Consider the following 24,895-nt stretch of genomic DNA (forward strand, 5'->3'; position numbering starts at 1 on the left):
CACATGCAGAGATAAGAAGGTTATGAATAGGGTATTTGGGCTTTTTTGTCCAGCCCAGGGTTGCAGACAGAGTCATGAGTAGGTCAGAGGGTAAAGGAAAGTAAGGTATGGTGCTGATTTGGGACAAATGCTATTTATTTTTTCTCTTTATGTGCTTTTTTTTTTCTTATGCTTTGCTGTACATTTAATTTAGCATTATGAAAACGGTCTGATGACACAACTAAGGCTCAGAGTCACGGATTGCTGAATCTCCTGCTGGTTGTTGGGTCGGAGTAAGCAGGTAGGAGAGAAACGTCGACGTTTGCTACATGAGTATTCAGCTCTATACACAGTAAAAACACACAGGAGGGATGCTCATGCCAATACATGGGTTCTAATACTGGTTTTGGAAATTTGTGCTCAGTCACGTAACTGTACATTTCAAAGTATTGCTAAGTTGTCGTGTTTTATCCAATAACCTGAATGCGTGTTAAGTGTTTGACTGAAGCTACTTCGTCATTGTCGTGGTTTTGACAGTAAAATTTGCATATTTAAACGTGGAGCTTCGTTAAAGTTAGAAAATTACAAAACCTTTTTTTTTTTGTCAGTTAGGCTGTTAACATATTCAAAATGTTAGACTTTAACTTGATTTGATCAGTAAACAATTCATAAGCACACATATAAAGTAGTTTAAGTTAGATAATATTTCATTTTTAGCCCATCCCACCCCGAAAAAAAAAATTTAAAATTAAATTTGTCCTCAAACACTCGACAGAGGCCTGGTGTGACGTAAAACACACCTGCCTCGTGAATCCACAAACATACGCCATGGCAAGCCCTCAGTGATCACACAAACGCAAGCTCTGAGCGAGAAAGCTCCACCCTCCCCTCACCTTAAACCACAAACCCGTCCACAGAACCAGAGAGATAAAACGAGTGCCGCATTGATTCAATTATATAAAAAAAAACTCAGAATTGGAGATTTGTTTGGAGGAACTAAAGAGGCAGATGTTTAGAATAAGTCACTTTGTTTATTAACACGTTCAGGATAAACGCAGCTTATTCTGGTTAACATCCTGAATCTCACCCTGGCAATCTGCTCTCCTGGGCTTCAATATGCTTTCTTAAAACAGAGGCCATCTTCTTAATTACCTCTATATGTGTGTGTGGTGGGATGTGTGTTACACAATATGTAAGTGTTGCTAGGCTAACTGCCAGCACTGGTAAAGTTTAACAATTTGCTTTTAACAAAGTCAATGACTTTCTGTTCCCAGGGATGTAAAATGAACCGATGCATTCATCTTCATCCTCAGAATGAGGAAGACGAGAGCACGTGCCGTTAATAAAGGTAGATGTGGGATGATTTTCGTCGGAGATAAGGATTGCAATGGGATCTATTGGTAGATGTTTAAAACTAACGCTGTGTTTAAAAAAAGTTTGATCTTAATTTGTCCTGTGGAAATCCTCATCATTTTGACATTGTAAATAAAGATGAGGTTCCTTAATTTTAAGTATTTTTTTTTCACATCTTTGCTGGAGCTGTTAAATGTTTTCCCACTGCCCCTTCCTGTCCGCCCCCCCTGCATTGCAGCAGAATGTATTTTCCTTGTTGCATTCAATTTGCCAGGGGGGAGGGAGGCCAGACAGTTATCCCCTAAAGGTGCCTCGTTTTATTTCTCTAGTAAACAGGGAGGGAGAAAAATGCCAAAAAATAAAAAATAGCTTAATAAAACTGAAAAAATATATACTCCATCAGAGTAAATATAAAACACTAAAACAACATTAAGAACCGATAGAAAAACATTAGTGACTTCGCTAGGAAATAGTAAAAGTGTTAAACATATCTAGAATGGCACAAAATAAATAAAAGCTGTGGGAGGAGAGGATGCAGTTGGGGTTCAAAGGTCAAGGAGGATGTTTGCTCTCTCTGTCCCTCTTTCCTTCCTTTCCATCTTCCCCTCCTCCATCTCTCTCTCTCCCTCCTTCACCTCTCACTCCTCACGGAGCTGCAGGCGGTAGCGGCTGTGGCGGATCTGAAAGAAGAGCCTCTCCAGCGGCGATCGGCTCATCCCCGGTAGCCTGTAGTCCTCGCTCTGGCTCGTCCTGCAGAAGCCCAGCGATTCGTACAGCTTGTGGGCGGCCAGTTTGACAGCGGTGGTACCGAGGACCACCGCGGCGTAGTTGTTTCGCACGGCGTACTCTAGAACTCGACGGCCCAAGGCCTTTGCGATCCCTTTGCCCCTGTAGCGAGAGTCCACCGACATGCGTCGCAGCTCCACTGTGTTGTCGTCCTCGTGGCCCTGCGCTGCCACGATGCCCACGACGCGCCCATCAAGAACTGCCACCCAGAAACAAGAGCCTGGTGGAAGGAAAGAGGAGAAGTTTGATTAAATTGCAGCCTCAAAACACAGGAATCCTGTAGCTAAGCAATAAATTAGTAAGCTTAACAAGAATACACTGAAATTATCCAATAAGCAAAAACATATTTCAGCTTTTTACCACTGTCCCTTTCTGTTAGTTCTAGTTCATATTAACTATGCAAAAATTAAATAAGATAAATAAAAAAATAAGCACATGGCTTGAAGATTGTTTAACTACTGTTTCTGGCGTATGGGCTAAAGAAGCACTGTATTGTTTTAGATTTAGAAAGGACCATTTCCTAAAACCTAAAACAGTAATCCTATTATATTTAACTGTTAAAACTTTTTATATCTATAAATCAGTTAAATAGAAACTTGTTTTCAGATCCAGGGGAAGCATTTAGGACTGGATTTTAGTTGGATCAGATCAGGGCCTCTTTGAATACCAATTATTGGAGTCCCTGACTGCATCCATCTCCTGGACCCTGTTACTTGTCTACTATCAGTAATTTTATATCAGCTGTGCTGATAGTGTTAGCCAGTGAGGGCCTATTTTCATGCAAAATTAAGCAAATCTACATTTTTTTCTAACGATTAAATCTTTGACAATGTTAAAATGAAAGAGACTGTGTTGGCTGCTGCAGCACGTCAGTCTTTAAAATATGATTTTCTTACAGCTGCCCATGCCTGGAGCCAAAAAGCACACAAAAACAGTAGGTTTAAGCTATAAGGTCAAGTTGTTTTGTTGTTGTTTTTTTGTTTCATCTGGGCATTCCAGGCATACCATAAAGAGAGGGTGACATCCTATAGGGGCCAGTTTACGTTAGCGCTGTGAGTGACTCTAATAAAGCCAGACACATTGCTGTGTTTGTATGACCATCGAGTATTTGGATTATTAGTATTTCAGTGGGTTGGTTCATGTGTACAAATCTGTGCTCTGGGAAGTCTTGATGCACAGCACCAAAGGATAGATAGGCGTTGCTTTGGAAGGCTGCAGCAGTCCTCAGCAGACATACTTAAAGGCGGCCATATCGCCCGCACAGGGTTAGGTCGTAAGTCAGGCACAGGTGGGATGCGGGAAACCAAGTCCCCCCAACCATAGGTGGATTAATGACCGGGCCTACCGGGCCCAGGGGGCCAGAGGCCCCAAGGGGCCAGGCCAACTTGGCCCCGCGGCCGCGACCCAAGCAAAACTACTTTTGCAAAAATAATAATCTTAGGCCCCAAGGGGCCAGGCCAACTTGGCCCCGCGGCCACGATCCATAGAGGGTAAGAGGCCCCAAGGGGCCATGATCCATAGAGGGTAAGAGGCCCCAAGGGGCCAGGTCAACTTGGCCCCGCGGCCACGACCCACAGAGGGCCTGAGGTCCTATGGGGTCAGGCCAACTTGGCCCCGCGGCCATGATCCATAGAGGGTAAGAGGCCCCAAGGGGTCAGGCCAACATGGCCCCGCGGCCATGATCCATAGAGGGTAAGAGGCCCCAAGGGGTCAGGCCAACATGGCCCCGCGGCCATGATCCATAGACGGTCAGAGGCCCCAAGGGGCCAGGCCAACTTGGCCCCGCGGCGACGATCCATAGACGGTCAGAGGCCCCAATGGGCCAGGCCAACTTGGCCCCGCGGCCACGATCCATAGAGGGTCAGAGGCCCCAGGGGGCCAGGTCAACTTGGCCCCGCGGCCACGATCCATAGACGGTCAGAGGCCCCAAGGGGCCAGGCCAACTTGGCCCCGCGGCCACGACCCACAGAAGGCCAGAGGCCCCAAAGGGCCAGGCCAACTTGGCCCCGCGGCCGCAAGCCACAGAAGGCCAGAGGCCCCAAGGGGCCAGGTCAACTTGGCCCCGCGGCCACGATCCATAGAGGGCCAGAGGCCCCAAGGGGTCAGGCCAACTTGGCCCCGATCCATAGAGGGTCAGAGGCCCCAAGGGGCCAGGCCAACTTGGCCCCGTGGCCACGATCCATAGAGGGCCAGAGGCCCCGAGGGGTCAGGCCAACTTGGCCCCGATCCATAGAGGGTCAGAGGCCCCAAGGGGCCAGGTCAACTTGGCCCCGCGGCCACGATCCATAGAGGGTAAGAGGCCCCAAGGGGCAAGGTCAACTTGGCCCCGCGGCCGCGACCCACAGAGGGCCTGAGGTCCTAAGGGGTCAGGCCAACTTGGCCCCGCGGCCATGATCCATAGAGGGCCAGAGGCCCCGAGGGGTCAGGCCAACTTGGCCCCGATCCATAGAGGGTCAGAGGCCCCAAGGGGCCAGGCCAACTTGGCCCCGCGGCCACGACCAACAGAGACCCCAAGGGGCCAGGCAAAATTGGCCCCGCGGCCATGATCCACAGAGGGCCAGAGGCTCTCAATCATTATTATCAAAGCTAATTCTCAAATTGGATGGATCACACAACCTCACTCACATATTCTTTATCAATTATTAAAGGTTGTTTCTGAATTTTGATCACAGAACTTAATGCAAATATTCTTGATTGATTGACAAAGCTCATTCTCAAATTTTGATTACACAACCTTACTCTGACAAATTATCATTATCAAAAAGCTCTATCTCGAATTTGGATCACAGAATCTCACTCAAGTATTCTTAGCTGTGCCCCTCCCCCATCGAGTCTTTCATAAACCGGTCTGTTCTTTTAGAATCTCCTCATTTGGTATTTTGAACTCGTGAGAGACTGCTCAAAATTTGGTTTCCTTTCCCTCAGTTCAGACTCAGAGATAATTTGAAATCATTCAACAAGAAGTTTAACGCGCGCGCACACACACACACACACTTGAGTTGAGCATTACTTGGAAATTCTTATATTTTCCATTTTGCTGTTACTATCAGCATCTTCCCATTTTGTCCTTTTCTTTCGAAAAAGTTTACAGTCTGACATTTGTCACTGCTGTCAGTTAATAACTTTTTGGTTTTTGACCCATTTTGTCATTTTCTCGATTCGATCGTCACTGACCACTCTCTCCTGTCTGGCAGACATCGTTGCTGCCATCATAGCTAGCAAGCTGCCTGCAGATAGCAACATTTTGGTGTCCTTTGAGAAAATATTTAGATAGAAGACAAAAGTGCACAAAGTTGTACAATTATTATCTTTTCAAAATATTTGTTTCACTGTCAGTGTGATTGACCGACTTTGCCGCTAGATTTCGTGTCTTTTGGCCATACCTGGCTAGCGACTAAAAACATAATTTAGCGACTTTTTGGTTGTGAAGATAAGTGGTAAAAGCAGATCTGCCTGTTGGTCTTCCCACATTTTGCCATTTGGTACTTTGCACTCTTGTTGGTCACTCCAAGGCATTTGTCCCTGCCTTCAGCTAGTCACTTGGCTCTTTTGGAATATATTTCACTGTAATTGGCTCTCTCTCTCTTTCTCCTCAGTACAAATCAGTCTGTTCCCTTGCCATTTAGACATTTTCTTGATTCGATCATCACTGACCACTCTGCTCTCCTGCTGTCTATCAGACGAATCAGTTGATTCTCTGCTCTCAATTGTCTATGCTAGTAAGCTGTTATTCTCTGCTTTGGAGTGTTGATGCTGGGTTGCTAGTTTTCTAAATCACCTCACACACTTGAAGGAAGCAGCACCGATCATAAACACACAAACAAACTCACACACACACACACACACACACATAGATGGTCTATCTGTTGTGATAGGCAAAGAGCCAAGAAAAGAAAAAAAAGGAATCAGTTTTACTTGAGAGTGTTCCAAATATCTCCAGCTTCTTCAGTACAAAGACATCTGCTGAAAGCAATTCTATAAATGCTACTGCAAATTCAGCTAAGGTTAGCAATGCACCTGAGCTAGCATGTAGCTCCCAAGATCCTGAGACCACTACAAGTGTAGACAATGAACCAAATGCTTCTGATGCTTATGATTCAACCAATTCAGCAGTAGCCAGTTGCTCGGATGAATGTGAGGTCACTGCACCTCTGGACAGCATAGAAAATGAGCTGAATCTTTCTTCAACACCATCTACAGTGACAACTCTACCTAGTGATCCCGCTAAATGGGCTGAGACCCTCACTGAGTCAATGAAGGAAGTTCTTATTCAAAGAGGTGCAAAATCATTTCACAACCGTCACAGCCATTATCCAGCTTCTGTGAGGAACAGTGGGCTAGGAGGCAAAACCCGATGCCTAAACAATGAACATTTTACTTCACACTTGCCCAATGGACAACGAGTACAAAGAGAGTGGCTGATGTACTCTCCCTCTACTGGTAATGTTTACTGCTTTGCATGCAAACTGTTTTCCCCAAAAACGCATTCTTTTGTGACAGGCTATTGTGATTGGAAACACTCAGAAAGATTTGGTGAACATGAGCGAAGTGCTGAGCACATAACCTGCATGCAAGCAGTCTTGAACCACGCCAAAGGTGCCACAGTTGATGCAGACCTGTTCAAACAGTTTCAGGCAGAGAGCAGCTATTGGAGGCAGGTGTTACAAAGAGTTGTTGCAGTCATTAAATTCCTTGCAGAAAGGGGCCTTGCATTTAGGGGTAAAAATGAATCGTTAGGGTCTCCTCTCAATGGGAACTACCTTGGTATTCTGGAGGTCCTGGCTGAATTTGATCCCTTTCTAAAGGATCACATCAGAAAGTTTGGGCAGATGGGTCGAGGTAATACCTCATATCTGTCCTCCACCATTTGTGAGGAATTCATTGAATTGATGGGTGCAAAAACCAAACAGGCTATAGCAGATGAACTGCAAGCAAGCAAATCCTACTCTATCATTGTGGATTCAACCCCAGATTTATCTCATGTGGACCAATTGACATTCATATTCCGTTTTGTTAGCAAAGAGGGCAGTGTTGTTGAACGCTTTGTGGGGTTTGAGCCCATTACTAGCCATAAAGGTGAAAGTTTGGCTAACTGTGTCATGTCTGTGTTGGAAAATCTAGGGTTAGAGCTGTCAAATTGCAGGGGGCAGGCTTATGATAATGCCAGCAACATGTCAGGGAGGTATAATGGGTTGCAGGCTCACTTAAAGAAAAGCAACCCATTAATACACTATATTCCATGTGCAGCTCACTCTTTGAATTTGGTGGGAGTCAACAGCATTGACAGATGTGGAAATGAAGTCTCTAAGTATTTTGACTTGATTCAGTCTATTTACAACTTCACAACTGCATCCACACACCGATGGGACAGGGTATTTGGCAATTCCAACATAGATCTCACACTTAAAGCTTTATCCAACACGCGTTGGAGTTGCCGTGCGGAATCTACCAAAGCACTGTGGCAGAACTACAGTAAAATAAAAGCAGCACTACAGGTTATTTCCACTGACGACACAGAGAAATGAGACACACGAACTGAAGCTGACAGTCTAGTGCGGAAGCTGGATTCACTTGAGATGGCCTTCATGGCAGGCTTTTGGGACACTGTTCTGTCCAGATTTCAGGCCACAAGTCTGCAACTTCAAAAAGCAGACATGGACCTTGGTACAGCAGTTAGATTGCTGGAATCTCTGCGCACCTTTGTTCTCTCCCAAAGAGATTTATTTGATCATTTTGAGCAGAAAGCTTTAAACATGTTGGGTGGCACCCCATCTTACAGGGCTGAACGGACGAGGAAACGTAAAAAGTTTGCTGATGAATCGTGCTTGAGGGAAGGCAACTGTTTCAAATAGAGACATTTATTGCCTCTATTGATCAACTGAGTTCAAGCCTTAATCACCGTCTGGAGGCCTACAAACATCTGAACAATTTGTTCAGTGTCCTTTTCTCTTTGGATACAGAGTCCAATGCTTCAGTCCTTCACAACGCCAAGATTCTCACTGAATCATACCCATCTGACCTCAATAAAAGTCTTGGACAGGAGCTTATACAGTTAAAATCTTTTATACAGCTCAACAACACTGATGAGGAGAGGACCCCTTCAGGACTGCTCAAAACAATAATACATTTTGGACTACAGCCTACGTTTCCTAATACATTCATTGCGCTACAGATTTTTCTCACTCTACCGGTCAGTAACTGTGAGGGAGAACGCTCATTCTCTCTTTTGTCAAGAGTAAAAAATGAGCTGCGCACAAGAATGACTCAGAAAAGATTAAATGCGTTATCTCTAATGGCAATTGAGAGTGAGCTGACAAGAGAGTTGGACTTCAATGATGTGGTGGATGATTTTGCAAAATTGAAAGCACGAAAGAAACCCCTTGCTTAAAGGTGCACTGTGTAAGATTTTTAGGTTATTTCCAGAATTCACCCATTCACTAATGTTAGGCTACCTGTTTTCATGAATACTTACCACCACCATAAAATTCTAAGTATCCATTATGACTTGGAGAATTGCACTTTTGCCATTTCTGGGAAGTGTCACCTGGATTGTGAAGATATAGGATTGACTTTAGGCAGAAGCTTGGTGCTTTCTCTGGCAAACTGAACCTCAAGCTTCATTCTCTGCAGCTTTGCATTCTTGTGCAGACTTTCATCCACAAGGAACTTTTCAACTTCCCCACTATCGTGAAGGGGGCATCAAAAGATTTCAGTGTGTCCAGCATGTCTAGTCTCTTACTCTCCTTTCTTTGAGCCATCTCTTGTTTCTCATCTGCCCTACTCTCGAATTTTGCCTTCATGAATTTACTCCAGTTGAGTTCAACCTCCCTTTTTGCTTGTGCTGCTGCCTTGAAACCTCTGAAGCTCCTGGCACTTCTGTAAAATTATTGACCTATTGACTGCGTTCAGTGTGCCCAACTTCTTCAGTTTGTAGTCCACCTTGCCACATTGTCTCTCCATCCCAATGTTGTGCACAGGGGTGCCATCAATGTTACTAGCCTGTTCACTGACAGGGTCCATTGGGAAGGTCTCCTCATCCATCCTCTGCCTGGCCAGGACAGTCTTCAGATGGGGCAGCATGAGATCTGTCAGCTGCTTCACTTCATCCAAGTATTCGGCAGCCACGTCTGACACTGAGTTCAGGACATGTCCAGTGCCTGTCCAGCCACTATAGCATTCTTGGAAATGGGCTATCTTGACCTGCATGCAGCCCTTGTACCATGAACTGGCCTACACCTTTCTTTGTGGTGCTCTCCGATACATGTTATCATTTTACCTTTCTCCTTCTCCTCAAGCTTAACCACAAATAGATACAGACTTTGAGCCTCAATTTGCTGCACAGCTGCCGTTATGCCAAAGTGTTTTCCTAAGATATTATTTTATTTTTAATGATAGAAGGGAGGAAAAGTGGACAGATCCAGTTAATCCATCTAATTCACAACATACTTTTATTCCAAATTCCTTTCCCCGCATGTTACATAAACACAGACCATTCTTATTTTATAATGAGAGCTAATTTCTTTCAAATACATTTCCACAATATTACACGCCTTATGCAAAAGATGTTTGTTTTGATGGAAAACCCACAAAACTCGACAAACGCAGGGGTTCATTGCAATGACTGGATGTGCAGCAGCTGTTAGAAGAGGGAGGAGGAACATCCCGCTCCCACATTTTAATAGCATTGGGTTAAATCTGCCTAAAAAACCAGAAGAATGAAAACCAGAGGGACTTGATTAATGAGCACTGTCTAATGTCTAACGACATTAGCTATTCATTAAGACTCCACTGATTAAAAGCTCTGGGATTACAGATGGTCAATATGGAGTCAGGGGCTAAGTGGAAAGCAAAGAAACCTATACTGACTTAACTAGAAAGAAATTAAACACAGTTTTGACCTGTTTCTTTTTACTGTCATATCCAAAAAGATAAAAGATACACAGATAAATATAGACATTTTGCACTGTGTTGGAAAGTTGTCACATACTGAATGAAAAAAAGACTTTCGTATTGAGATACAAGGTCAGAGCAACCTGTCAGCAGATTATGTAGCTCCACCATGAGAACCACTATAAGATCCAATATCAGCTTCTTCAAGGTTAAAATCCCTCAATGGTGTTTAAGGTATGAATAGTGTTAACATTTCCTTTTCAAAATGATAATAAAGATTAAACCGACTCAACGTAAGAACTTGCATACGAAGTAGAAAAGCCACGTTATAAGCTCGACCTTTTATGTTTTTTCTGTTGTTAGGTAACTAAATCTAACGTCATGCATTCACTTCAGTAACCTTGTTTTTTGTTATGTTATACTTTCTTTTTTTTCTAAAATACCATCTGTTTGCTACAGATAACGTCAATGAGACGCTTCTATAAGGGGTTGAGTCTGACCTCTGGAGCTGCTGTCCTATTTCTCACTGCTTTTGAACTACCGCTCTACTGTCATTTATTCCATCTGAGCATCTTGTTGCGTCACAGATAGAAACCGCTGATGATGACGGCGTCAGCTTCTGCTGGAGTCCAAGGCGTTAGCAAGGATTGCAAACCTGCGTTAAGCCGATCTGGACTCCTCTGTTACAGAATGAAAGCTTTTTTTGATGCACGGGGTGCAGCAGCGGGCGATCCCATGTTCCCTCCTGCCCTCCAAGCTGGCAAACAGTGGCTCACTAATCTGGATGCTCTCGCTGAAGCTTGCCTTTCTACAAAGGGCTTATGTGATAAACATCCTCAGAACACGGATTGAATAAAAACAGCTTTAAAGGTCATATTTGAATATCAAAGAATAGACTCGTCATCAAATTTACCTTAGGGAAACAAGTAGCTCATTCATATAAATCAGAATAATTATTGGCCAGAACAAAGTTATTTCCAATCTATTTTCTACCCTTGCTTCATTACCAATGTCCTTATTTTGTTCCTCAAACTTGTCATCCAACCACACTTCCTTCCTTGTTTCCTCTCCCATCTTACTGACATTCATTCGTTCTGTACTGCTTAACTTTCTCCCTTAAAATGTACACTTCTTATGCTCTACCTTTTCTCCTTTCTTACTGTCTGTCTTTAACAGTTTGGATCTAGTCCTCCTCTTCCATCACATTTACGCAATGCCCCAATATAACCTGCAGCTTAACATTAACATTTCTGGAATGGGTGAGCTAAAACATTGTAAATTGACCATCCGTACCTTGAAATCAACCTATTTTAGGGAACTTATTATTAGGTGAGGAGAAAAACATCCAACCAGGACAATGGTGGATCAGCAGGCAGTTGAATTACTGTTTATTAAGGATTACTTTATTAAATATCAGTGAGGCTTGGATATATTTAAGCATCTGTGAATCAGAGAAATCAACAATGTATATAACCTTGGTACATAATCTTTGTTTTTTAGAGGTAGGTAGTTATTTTTAACATTATTTCAGTTGGAACAAAGAATAATATAAATAAAGGACAAAACATCAATGCAAATCAGGTGTTGATGTCTTTTGAATAGATATGGTTGCCCTTTAAAGTCCCCTCACAACTCTTAGAATCAACTTTTATATTATGAAATGCAAGTTTATTATAAGTAAAAGTCAAAGCTGCAAAGTCAACCCTTTAGCCCCAGCACTTATATTAGGCTTCTGTGTGTTTGGTGGGAGGGTTACGCCTCCATGAAAAAGCTCCTGACCATCTGTCTGAACTGAGCTCGTGCCAGCAGTGAGGACAGCAAGCAGCGCTCTGGCCCTCTGCTCAAAGGATGGTACACATTACTTAACCCTGTGTCTATAGCTCATATCACATGAGACAAAGAGCCACACTGTGAAAAGAGAAAACTAGTTGAACCTTTGCATCTCATCCCTCTCCTTTTCCCCTGTATGTTTCTTTTTCAAGTAAGTGAAGGTGGCCTATTGACCACAGCCCTCAGAGAGCTTTATATATCTTCCTCTAAGCTGCGCTAACATGATCTGAGAACCTCCAGGAAAGAAAAGCTGTTCTGGGAGGACTGTAATAACCAAACTGACCTGGATTAAAGGATCTGCTTTCTTGGTTTTACTTTTATCTAGTCAAAGACGACATATTGATTACACAGCTCCACATTGGTTTACTTATAACATTTATATGTCCTGTTTTTTGTTTTTTTTTTCAAAAGGGATGCCTCTATGAAAAGCAAACAACAGCAAACCCAATTCTGACTTATCTCAATCCTTCACTTTCTTTTAAATATGATGAACAGATTTTCAGTCATTTGCTGAACTATTGATAGTTGGCAAAGTGTTTCTTTGGAAAAGAAACTGTCACAGTTTAATTGTTAGGAATCTGCCATTTAAAAACTATTTCTAATTATGTTTGTCTCAGCTCCATTCCAAGTTAGTAAAAGGGTGAAGCAAGGTGGGATTTCGTTCCAAGTTCTTTTTCATTTGTATCTGGTTGAACTATCAACCAAGTTGGGAGCTTGCAACACTGATTGTGTGGCTGGTAACTTATTCATCTGATGTATGCAGATGATTTAGTAATTTTTAGTACAAGTACTGCTGGGTTACAGTACAAGTACAATCCATATAAAAGTCTGATCATGATCTATAGGAGTAAAGAAGATAAATCTTTTCAGCTTCCAGCTGTCAAACACTGTGCTGGGTGTTACAAATAAAACCAAGTTATGGGCAGTGCAGCCCGTTGTATGCTCAAGCTAATACCCTTGCTCCTATCTATCTATCTATCTATCTATCTATCTATCTATCTATCTATCTATCTATCTATCTATAATTTTATATAAATATATATATATTTTTTTTTTTTTTTTATAGTGAACTGAAGAGTTTGCATAGGAAAACACCTAGAGATCATATATAGCCCTAAACACATTTTTTTTAACAGTCTTAAAATCACAGCTTTAACACACAGGTTTAACATTGGCTGGATTCCTGGTCACTAGGTTATAAAGAGGTACGGTTTCCAAATTGTTAAATGGTTCTGCTACAATGTTTGCAGTCGAGTGCAAAAGTAACCAGAGAATGAAAGTTGTATCTGTTCACCAGAATAGTTTCTAGAGACGTATGTTATGAGGCTTCAAAATCTGAATAAATACTGTCAGTGAAGCCTGTATAAATAAGGATTATTATCATTTTCTGTGTTTGACATTTCTGGAGTTACTTTCTCCTCAGTTTATTTTCTCTGTTTTGTCCACATTAGTCTGACAGATCATTAGCTGACTACACAGACATGTGAGGCATTAAGGTCCCTGTTGTTGCAGCTTAGCAGCTGCAGAAGCTCAACACAGCATTGCTATAGTTAGAGGGTTAGTGTTCGTGTGTAAGTTGAATGAATGAGCTACTTACTCAGGGGAAAAAAGACATGGAAGAGGGGAGGAGAGAAAAGAGGGACTAAAAAAAATAGAAATTATTCATGTCTTTTGGAAAAAAAATAAATAGAACTGCAGGCTCTTCTGTGTTGACAGTAATAGTGATGATCCTACAACGACCCGCTATTGCTGCAAGCCAAGGACATCTAAGCACAAAGAGAGGAGGAAAGAATAATGAATAATCTGCTGTTATTACAGCGGGGGGGGGCTTCAACAGATGAAATGAAGCGGCGAGTGAAGGCGAGAAAATGAGAAAGAGCAGTAAAGATCCTTTGTAATCCATCCGACATGAAGGGGAAAAAAATCAGATTACTGCACAGTGCTGGTATCAGTGTGGGAGTGTCAAACACTGTGATGGTCTGACTGGAAGCTAGTATAAAATCCCCCCCTAACCACACACACATAGAGGAGCAGGGGTTGGATTAAATAGCTAACAGGATTATACTTGTTTCCTTCAGATGAAACCTACAAGGCTAATTTGGTTGATAAGCGTTTCGTCTTGACTCGGTCTCACTGTGCTGTAGTCTACTTTCACAGGAAGATAAACGCATGAGCACGCTCAGGATGGCTGCTCAGTGCTTTGCTTCTCCTTTACATCTGGCTATTATCATTAATAGTCATTGATAGTTTGATTAAACGTCTTTATTTACCAGCTGTTTTATGTATTTTCTTTTCATTTAGAAAAACGATCCAGTGATGCTCTTAATATATGCAGCCTCCTCAATGCAGGCTCCAAGAGACAGCCTACGCTTCGGGTCAGAGTGCATGCTGAAGGACTGGATCAGCTCCTTACTGGGAACTCAAACATCAGCAGTTTCTTCTCCACCAATAAATGAAAGCGGACGGTCAGACCCTGATGTGGAGAAATGCTGAAAAATAAATAATTCATTTGCCAAGAAGTGAGGATTTAAGACAGAAGTCGCTTTCATCACTCTGGCTGTTAAGCCTGATCTATCTTTACAGAGTAGACTGATGCCTTCATGTGTGACATTTTGTGACTCTCTCGCTCTCCTTTGAAACGTCCATTAGGAGCACTCGCTTCCCCCTCAGAATTTCAGCCTCGCTGCCCATCAGCAGGCATATGCAGGTGGGCTGATTAGCCTGCAGGCTCCAATTTTCACAAGCGCTACACTTAACTGTATCAAGGCCATTATTTACATGTCTACACTTTCCTCCCCATGTTGAAAAAGCATCAAAGAGCTCAACTCTATCTGTGGAATAGGAATATTACTTTTGCAGTAAAATGCTCCACACACCTAACACTGAACCAGGCTTGCTCTGTCTTGCCAGATTATTTATATCTGAACAATTCTGCCTTTATTGATATCACAAGCTTAAGCATATTTTATTTGGGTTTTTCTGCACTTTTCTGATTTTGTTTGTAAAAACTTTTACTATAACTATAATTTTCCTTGCACATCACAATAACGAACTACTTTGTGGCATAAAAGGATAAAAATGAGAAATACAGAAAAGAACAAGAGGATTTTCAAGCCACTGGACACTAACGTTTCCCATGATTTACCTGACTCGACTTGCAAACATAACTCTTGATCTTTACAGAGGACACCTAATCACTCAGATATAAACAACAAGCTTTGAACTGCTTTTATGTGATGATAAATCCTTTCAATTTATCAACAGAGACTCAGGTTACTGAGAAAAATCTCACTGATGATTAATGAAGCTGCTGCTGACACATCATTTAGTCTCTCCACGACGCCCTAGTTAAGTATTGATTTAATAACCGCCTAAAACATAAGAGAAGAATAATGAGGCTTCAGTGCATTATTAATGATTTCTACTTCTTCCAAACACTGCACAAAACTGCATATCTGTGTCTCTAAAATCTGACTTCACATGTATGTGATGATTGATATTATAGGAATTCAATTTTAAAAACCTAAGTTCTAATTTTAGTCCTGTAATTAATAAAATTCAGGATATTTCATGGTAATTTTCTAGTATTTTTACAAGTTATTCAAAAATCATTTAACTAAACAGATAGTGTATATTTTCTAAAATCTCCTTGATTAAATATTAATACCTGATTTTATTTTCTAATTACAGGTGATCTGTATTAACTTTAAAGAGGCATCACAGACTTTTCTAATGATACTGCCACCTGTGGCCAAAATGCAGAACTGCAGGGCTTTTCTGCTTGTTCTTGTAGCTCATGCTCATACTTGATAAGTTTTTTATTTATTTACTTTCTTTACCTTAAATGGAGTTGCCATTGGTGTCTAAGGTGAGCAAGTATCCTCAAAATCCATCTCGCATACAACGCTTCGATTGTTTGCTAGGTCAGACCAATTTAACATTGAGGCGCTTGACTTCACATGAAAAGCGCAGGAACTGCTGACGCAAAGTAAATTAAGGAAAGTAATCTAAAAACTTATAGATGCATGGGTGGTGGACTACTGAGGTGTCAGCCTTAAAAGGTCAAATAAAAAAGCTATTTCAAAGATGTTTTTCCATAAAAAAACTTCTATCATACTGTTTTTAATCTTGGTTTATTTAAAAATACTATATTCTTCTATTCCTGGACAGGGTCTGTTGTTTTTGGCATAACAGCCTTTGTTTTGTAAGGTATTTTTCCTACTTGGTAATGGACAGATTAGCTGTAACTGAAACTTAATTTGCTCACTTGACTGCATGTTTTAGCTACTTTAAGCTTGCAGCATGCTGAGGTGAGCAAATCTTCACTGATGCAGACAGAGCCTCTGCATATTAAAAGACTGACTACAGTTGTGCTTGAAAGTTTATGTGCCCTTCCATTAAAGGCAAAAAGAAATCAGCTAGCAGTAAAATTGATAAAAGTAATAATAGATAAAATGGAAATCATGACATTGATTTATATAAAAATTGCACAAATAAAATAAGTAATGTCTGATGGAGCTCCTGAACTAAATTTTTGACAAGGATCTTGATTAACTGTTCATGAGCAAGGCACTTTAATTTGTTTTTGTTTTTTGTTTTTAGAATTTCTTTTTATAAAAATGTAAAATCAATATTATATTTTACTAAATTATCATTTAGTAAATTTGTATTTATTACTTTTTAAGGTTTTGTGTTATTTGAATTATTAGTGTGAATGTATCCTTTTCTGTAATGTATCTATCTGTATCTTTATAATGGCATCAGTGCAACATTGCTTGTGTAGAAATTAGATGCTTTGATGCAATCTGTGTGGTATAAATTAGCTGGTGATTGCATCAAGCTGCACAATGCTACATCTGCAGAGAGCAGACCCTAGGGCATCATCTACTTAAACTTGGCCTTTACAGAGATGTTGATGCTTTTTAAATCTGCATTAAATAACTTTTTTTTTTTGGTCAATGAGTTACTACATCCTGCCATGAATTGGCACGTTACTGGGCTTTTCTTTGGTTGTAAGATGGAAAATTGCCTCCTTTCTGTCTGGAGGGTACAGTAGATGAAAGATCAATTAAAAAGATGAGAAGGAAAGGAAATACAGTATACCAGAAGGAAGGAATAGAAGAGATATGCCTTTTCAGATACATGAGCTGAGTAGTCTGAAATGTCTCTTTTTATTCAGCAGGTAACCAGGAAGCTCCCGATTTCTTTATCCTAACACACACAAACATTAATCTTTCACATTCTCCTCATTTTCTGTGCTTCAAACATATTTCTCCCATTTCCTCTGATCTATTTTACACCAGATAGTGGTGGAGTGCAGCAGAGCTTTGCTTTTATTTCTAGCTTCAGGGCAAAGTAAAGATGGCAACAAAAGATTGTGTCCTAAAGGGAAAATCTATTCCTCTTTGCTTTTTCAGTAGGTTTCACATGCAATATTTAGTTTCAGTGTTTAAACTGAAGCTAGATAAAAGTGATGTGTGTCTATCATATAAATATATTCATAAACAATATATTAAGACCATTAAAATCATTTTGGATCTGGTGTTTGCTGTTTGTAGGATTTTTTAAAATGGTCTAAGATTTCATCTTTGCATTAAACCCGTAAAAATAGTGTAGAATCAATGGGTTTTCAGAAATACAAGCCTACTCTTTGCTGTAGAACAACATATATAAATGTTGTTAAAATGTGATTGTGTCAATCTAAAATTATAAAAAAATATATGTAAAACAGATCCTCATCAACACATGTTAGTGACCACTTTTATTTGTAGAGTTTCAGTTTGTTTATGGGGGAATAAATGATTATTTAGGAACCACATCACTTTGATCTATGTTGCAGTGAAGTTATTTTAGCCATAAAAACACTGTTAGTTAAAACTGTCCTGTTGGTGCATTAGCAGCTGGGGAACGATAGGAAACAGCGACAGAGTTTTTGTGGGAAACACTGCCAGTTTCTAAAACCAGATTAATTAGGTTCCAGAGGAAAACTTTCTGCATTTTCTCAGCTTAGGATAAATAAAGTCTGTCTGTCTGTCTGTCTGTCTGTCTGTCTGTCTGTCTGTCTGTCTGTCTGTCTGTCTGTCTGTCTGTCTGTCTGTCTGTCTATCTATCTATCTATCTATCTATCTATCTATCTATCTAGATAGATAGATAGATAGATAGATAGATAGATAGATAGATAGATAGATAGATAGATAGATAGATAGATAGATAGACAGATAGATAGACAGATTAGCAAGATGATGCAGCATAGTAGCTTTATTCTACTATTATTGTTATGAATTTATGCAGTGAAGGGTTTTGCCTACTTTGGAGCCGCATTGCATATGGCAGAATGCAAACTTTGATGACTTCTCTATTTGCTTGCTCTGTCAGTTTAGGTGGACATCCTTTTAGAATAGGGCTCAGTGAAATTTCCAAATCTATATTTATTGTTTTATAACCAAACCCTGCTTTAAACTTCTCGATATCTTTATCCCATATTGGTCAGATGTGGGTTTGCTCATTCAAATTCACCCGTCTAATTCTGCCTATTGCTCATTATTGCACATCCGATCACCTGCTCCTGCCTCTATTTAAGTTACTTGTGTCGTTCTCGCTGGCCAGTGTTTTTAGTGTACCATAGGTTTCCTGATGTCATGATCCTGACCTGTTCTGCCTCTCGACCACTGAGCCTGTCTATTCCCATCTGAACGGGTTTATCTGAACTGTCTTTGGACTCCTGAACCAGCCTGTTCCTGTTCTGACCTGGGTTTAGACCCCTGGACCTCTGAGCCTTCCTGTTCTGATCTGTTTCCCTGACCTGGTTTCGGACTCCTGCTTGTTCTCCGGGGATGCAGCACGTGGGAGACTCTGGGCCCACATGCTGCATCCAGATGCGCCCGCCTCATCTTGTTGGAAACCTACCAGCTGGATCCAACCTAGTTCTGTAGCGATGGACTGTACTGTTAAACCAGGTTAGTGACTCACATGGATAATCATCCGTCAGATTATTATTGGTCACTAACCTGTGTTTCTCTCCAACAGAGCTACAGTGATAGACGCCCTCGCCGCTGATACCGCGGATCCGCAGCCCTCTCTCTCAATTTCAATAAACACTCTGAATTATCCCACCGTTTGTCTCACCTTGAATTCTGGGTATTTCTGTCCTGTGTCATGAAAGTTTTTTTATTAATGATCTCTTACTTCACTGGTTCAATACCTAAATTAAACTGCACATACACTGTTTACTAGATGTTTCCAACTAGTTTCCAAGTTGTGACATAAAAGTTGTTGAATATAAAACTCCTTAATTGAAAAAAAATTTAATCATGCATCATTTTGGTTTGTCTTATAAAAAAAAAAAACAAAGAAACACAGAGGTTGCTGGTTGTGACATCACAGAAGCAGCTTGAATGTTTTTTCATTTTTTTTACTTGCTGTGACAAATGAAAGCAGGGTAAGTTGTGTATCAGAACTGTTCCCCAGGAGAACGTGGTTCATCCCTTTTGGGTCCACTCGGTTATACAGGGCTGTAATGATCAGCATTGTCCAGGATCAGTGGTGCCTGAACCCCTCTGAACCATCCCAGCTCTGCAGCAATAAGGGGAATGCTAAACTTACAACTGTATGCTTTGGATTATCAGACCACTGGGCCCGGTGATAAAGAGCAGCCCACAATGGGAGGGCAATTGAGCAGCTTAACTAATACCTATTTTGTTATTTTTCTATTGGCCTTGTGCATCATAGACTAGGCAGTGGAATGTAAGAAAATCTGCCACATATTTGCTGAAAGCCAGAGAATAGTTAAAAGTTTGATTGATTTTCCTTTTTCCAATTAGAAACCTTAGTAGAGAAAATGAGCCTAGATGACACCAAGCTTAGTGCAGACGTAGTAGCAGCAATCTCTTCTGTGCAATCAATAGGCCTGCAATGCCCTCTACCCCCACTCTAGAGTTCAGGAGCAGAGAGGATAGGAAGCCAGATGGGGGAAGGAGTAAGAAATACATATGGAGGAGGGGTGAGAAAAACGAGGAAGGAAAGCTGAACGAAGACCTGCAGATTGAACTGTTTTACCCTCCCTGAGGACTAAACCATGTTTTATGTGAATCTATCACTAACACTGGCTTCTACTTAACTTCATCCCTTCTGCTAATTAAGGGTTACACTAGCAAGTATATAACCTAAACTTCACTGGGCATTTACATTATTTTTGGGATCTCATGGTTGAGCTTCCTGCTGACACATTGCACAAACCTGTCAGACATTAATGAGTAAAAGGCATTCCTTACCTGTGGGTTTCATGTAATAAGCCTCTATGTCAGCCATGTCCGTGTGCAGAGCACATTCCAAATAATTCTGGATAACTTTCCTGCTGTAGTAGTAGCGAGCACCCATGAGAATGAGCGGTGCACAGCAGGTCAGCGTGACAGACTTGGTCACGTAAAAGCATATTACTATGGAGAAATGGAAGAAAAGTAAACGAAACCTGTCAGAAGAGAGAACCACAAGTTTGATTTTTGGCAGAGTTTGAATCCAACAACAGACAGAGAAGAGCAAGGTGTTCAGAAAGCAGGACAACAGTTTGACATGACAAAACAGAAACAGTGGAAGGTGAGCAGGGTTAGACATCCAGCAGACTGACGTAGCCAAGGTTCCTACTTTCTGGGAAGGTGTGGAGCTTAAATTACATGGTTTCCAGGTTGTATCCTATAGTTATCCTGCTCTGGATGCCAGCAGGATATGTAGGAAATGCTTGATTATCCAGGTTTTGCTAACTTTACTCGTGTCCTGTTTTGTATCATTCCATTTCTTTGTATATCCACCCATCTGTTTGTTTCCATCATCCAACCATCCATTGGTACGTTACTCATCCATTCATTCAAGTGTCAGTCATCCATACATATTTTAAGCAATTTTTGTTTCCATCAAACATCAATCCATCATTTTTTTTTTACGTTTAATTTTCATTTAAACTTTGACTTCTGTAGAAACATCTCTAGTAATTTCATAGGGAATTTGTGTCTTCATATTTTAAATAAACCGCGCAGTCTGGAAAAGTCAGGACATTAAGTCAGGATTGAAGGATGTGTAGGATCCCTGAGAAGAGTTTATATTCATTTATGTCTTTAGGGAATTGCAGAAGTGCGTAGTTACTGGTTATGTTTACTTAGTTACATTTACTGTAGTATTTTTTAATTACTTTTAGAAATAGTTTTATTGTGCTGTGCTTCTTTTATTTACTTAAATAATATTCCTGTTTTAACTTGACTTTAACTTTTCTTATCCAGGATTTTTGTCCCATTTTGTAATCATGAAATGTATTAGTATTTTAATCTTTGACATACCAGAATTTGCAAACACAATCTGTCTGACTGCATCATTTCTAAGGATTAAATACGAAATGATGGTCCAAGAAGTACTCTGTATTTGAGCAGCTATTTTACCAAATTCTTTTTTTCTACCAAATACTTTATTACTTTCACTTAAGTGACCTCTTGGATACTCTGCTTAGCTCTGAGGAATTATAAATCAAGGATTAATTGGATTAAATCTGATTTTATGGGATTGACTATAAGTTAGTTACATCATCTAGTCATGATGAGCAGGGGTGGAGCTAGATGGGGGGCCAGGGGTGGCCATGGCCACGCTTAGCCAATCGTTGGCCACCCCTACCATTTTCTTCCCTCTGATACAGATGGTGGCAGCACTAATACTCTAAAGTGGACGTACAAAATTCAGGCTCTTTTAAGAACTATATTTTGTGGTGTTTTAAAGACTCCTAGATGAGTTGCATTTTCTCTTTTATATATATATATATATATATATATATATATATATATATATATATATATATATATATATATATATATATATGCAACTGATCTAGGAGTCTTTGTTTAAAAATATTAAAAAAAAAACTTATTAAATATTCAATTTATGACTTTATTGATCTCACATCTGCTTTATGTAGATATTCATCCATCCATTTTCTTACATGCTTAATCCCAAGTGGGGTTGCGAGGGGTGCTGGTGCCTATCTCCAGCTGTCTACAGGCAAGAGGCAGGGTACACCCTGGACAGGTCGCCAGTCCATCACAACCATTCATGCACACACTCACACCTAAGAAGAATTTAGAGAAGCCAATTAACCTAACAGTCATGTTTTTGGACTGTGGGAGGAAGCCAGAGTACCCAGAGAGAACCCACGCATGATTAGGGAGAACATGCAAACTCCATACAGAAAGACCCCAGGCCAGGAATCAAACCCAGAATCTTCTTGCTGCAAGGCAGCAGTGCTACCAACTGTGTCACTGAGCAGCCCTATGTAGATATTAGTACTTGTAAATATCAATTTTATGCAGAATGATTATTGATAAAAGTAGGTAAGAAATGAAGATGGAAAAGATGTTTACCAAAGAAAGAATTTTATCAACTATACCTTTTATTTAAATATATGCGCTTATTTGTTAGCAAAGGCTTTCGGAAAGAATAGTTAATCTTTATTTAGAAGAAATTGAGGTTTTGCTCGTTAATATTCCTGTTGGAACAGCATAGATTGACTGTGAGGTTCTGGTGCCTACCTGCATTCGGCCCCCCCTCAGTGTACATTGGTTAGTGCCTAAAAATTTTCTGACTACGCCTCTGATGAGTAGGATTTAATTTAAATAACTAAACGAGAAAAAGGTCAGAGGCGTATTTGAGTGATTTGTATCCCTTTATCTCTTATTTCTATTGTTTTAATTTTTGGAGTAGTTGGCGCCCCCTATGGGCCGGTCCTCAAACTGACTCCCTCCTTCTGTGAAGTCACATGTGATCACAGCATCAGCACCATCAGCCTCTGCACACATGCTCCATGCGCCCGGCATGTCTTTTGTTGCCCTGCATGCCGGAGCAGAGCGCCGCCTGGCAAACTTTAAAGCTGCAACAGATTCCTGCGTATCTGCAGAGGCTGAATCTAGAACCGGGAAATACATTTATGAGCTGAATCAGGATGAAGTTTGTGTGATAAAGTGTTTTTTTTTTTTTTTTTTTTTGCTAGAGGCTCACCTGTCAGAAAGGCATATAAGAACTGGGTCCTGGGCTGCTGCCAGATCCCCCTGAACGCAGTGTTAGGGATCCTCTCCATTATCCCTTCGTGGAAGATGCGCAGCACTTCCTCCTTGTCCGCGCGCTCGAACTCGCGGATAAACACCGCATCCCTTCTCACATCCTTGGGGCCCGCCGGGGAGCCCCACATCATCGGCTCTTTTTTGGTCCCAGCTATAGCTTCGTGCTCGTCCGCAACGATTTTAGTCTCGCAAACCATTTTTGGAGACGAACAATGCATGCAAGTGGCCTGCAGACAGACGGCTCAGTGCTGGGAGAGAGGCGGATGGGTGAGGATGGATGATGCGTTAAAAAAAATAAAAATAAAGATTCTCCTTAAAAAACAGTGAGAGGATGATGGAAAGGGGAGGGATAAGACGGAGGAGGGGGGATGCTCTGCTGCAACCCTGAGCGGTTCTGAAGACCAAGACTTTCCGGCGCGATCCGGGCCGGTTTTATATGGGAGCAGGGGCGGGTTCAGGGGCTGGGGGCGGGGGCCCGTCCGCTCAGATTGGATGCGGGATGCAGAGGGAGGAGGGGAGGGATGTGTCAGGTCTGAACAAGCTGCTTTCTGCCGTGGAGGGATGATTTTAGAGAAAGTGGACTCATTAGGAGGGGAGAAATATCTAATGTTATTTATATAAAAATGCAATCAAATAACTAAGGCTATTTGTCTGCATTAAAGCCAACAATCAATATATTTGAAAGAGAAAATGTGCCTCAATTCAAAAAATCCAATAACGTCTGTTTTTGAAATACACATTTAATTAAAAACTTCAAACACATATGATATCAATTAAATGATACGCACTTGATTAAAAGTGTTACCTTTTTCTAATATTCCAATGATTAAAAGTGCAATCATTGTTACAGCTAATTAAAGTCATTAAACCATAAAATCATAGCTTTGTTTTGAGCACTAAATGTTTGGATCCCTTCATTTCTCAAAATAGATTATACATATGGTTATATTTTCTGCTTTTATAACATTAGCAGAGCATAAATCGACAAAATTATCAATCTATGTTATTAAATATTTCGATAAACTATCTAAATAAAATTTTAATTAGAGTTCTGAACCCTTTAAAAGTCTTGCATTGCTGCAACCAAGGCTGTTCTAGACAGGGAGCCATAGCCCCTGTTATTGCACCTGTATTTAAGACATAATAATACCCCTTTAATAATGTATGCTGGCACAGGAACTATAACTGAATAGTCTGTTGAACCAATTCCCCTTTTTACAGATTAATTTTGATAATACTATAAAATTTAAGTTATTACTTTTTGAGGTTTTTGTTGTTTTGTCTGTTTGTTTCATTTTTTTTCCTTGAAAAAACATTGGCCCCTCTGGTAAATTTGGTCCACTGGCAGCCGCTCATTTATTTTTATTTTTTTATCAGTCTGCTGTACAATCAGGGGATCGGTCTCAACCTCTGTGCAGGTTACCCAATCATATGTTTGGCATGATTAAAACTTATGCTGTTAGATTTGCTTGTGTCCTGATAGACTATGGCAAAGACAAAATAAAATATCTGCATGCATAATTTAATAGGTAAAGCCTACAAAATGTTATGACGTCATGAGTTTAATAGCAGATTAACATTAATGTACCAAAATGTGTAAATGATTGCCCTTCTTTTTTTTTAGCTTTATCTAAACTTGTCAGTTTATGAAAAATAGATTATCTGGTACATCATTTTCTGTATGACACTTCTGGACATCAATGGCTTATGCTTGGCGTTTTATTGTGTGTGTATTTAAAGGAAAAGCTTTGATAGGTTCCAATAGTTTTTATTTATTTATTCAAATTTACACAGAAAATACTTTTTTTTCCTTGTATGTTATTAATCTAAAACATAAAGAAGTAATTTAAAGATGAGTATTCTATCTTAATTTATGTTGTTGTTTTATTTTTTGTTACCCTGATGTTCTTTAAATCCATACCAGAGCCGGATCTCTTGATAAACAGAAACCCAGAGGAGACTTGCAT

General features: G+C 40.6%; 1 protein-coding gene across 1 annotated transcript; it reads right to left on the minus strand.

Moving 5' to 3' along the window:
• Nucleotides 1-1,620: 1,620 nt before the first annotated feature.
• On the minus strand, nucleotides 1,621-23,351 carry nat8l (N-acetyltransferase 8-like). The gene is made up of 3 exons (XM_038270374.1): nucleotides 22,867-23,351; nucleotides 20,109-20,273; nucleotides 1,621-2,338 (listed from the first exon to the last, which is right to left on the minus strand). The coding sequence occupies exons 1-3, from the start codon at nucleotides 23,144-23,146 to the stop codon at nucleotides 1,971-1,973; spliced, it is 813 nt and encodes a 270-aa protein (XP_038126302.1). The 5' UTR covers nucleotides 23,147-23,351; the 3' UTR covers nucleotides 1,621-1,970.
• Between the last annotated feature and the right edge of the window lie 1,544 nt (nucleotides 23,352-24,895).

Source organism: Cyprinodon tularosa, unplaced genomic scaffold (genome assembly GCF_016077235.1).
Source record: "Cyprinodon tularosa strain WSP-4 unplaced genomic scaffold, ASM1607723v1 ctg76, whole genome shotgun sequence".
In the NCBI taxonomy this organism is placed as follows: Eukaryota; Metazoa; Chordata; class Actinopteri; order Cyprinodontiformes; family Cyprinodontidae; genus Cyprinodon; species Cyprinodon tularosa.

Bases quoted from the DNA above. Each gene is read 5' to 3' on its own strand.
- nat8l (XM_038270374.1), bottom strand. From the start codon at position 23,146: ATGCATTGTTCGTCTCCAAAAATGGTTTGCGAGACTAAAATCGTTGCG. The intron at 20,274-22,866 runs GTGAGCCTCTAG...ATTTCTCCATAG, and splicing joins CTTATATGCCTTTCTGACAG to TAATATGCTTTTACGTGACC. The intron at 2,339-20,108 runs GTAAGGAATGCC...TCCTTCCACCAG, and splicing joins TTATTACATGAAACCCACAG to GCTCTTGTTTCTGGGTGGCA.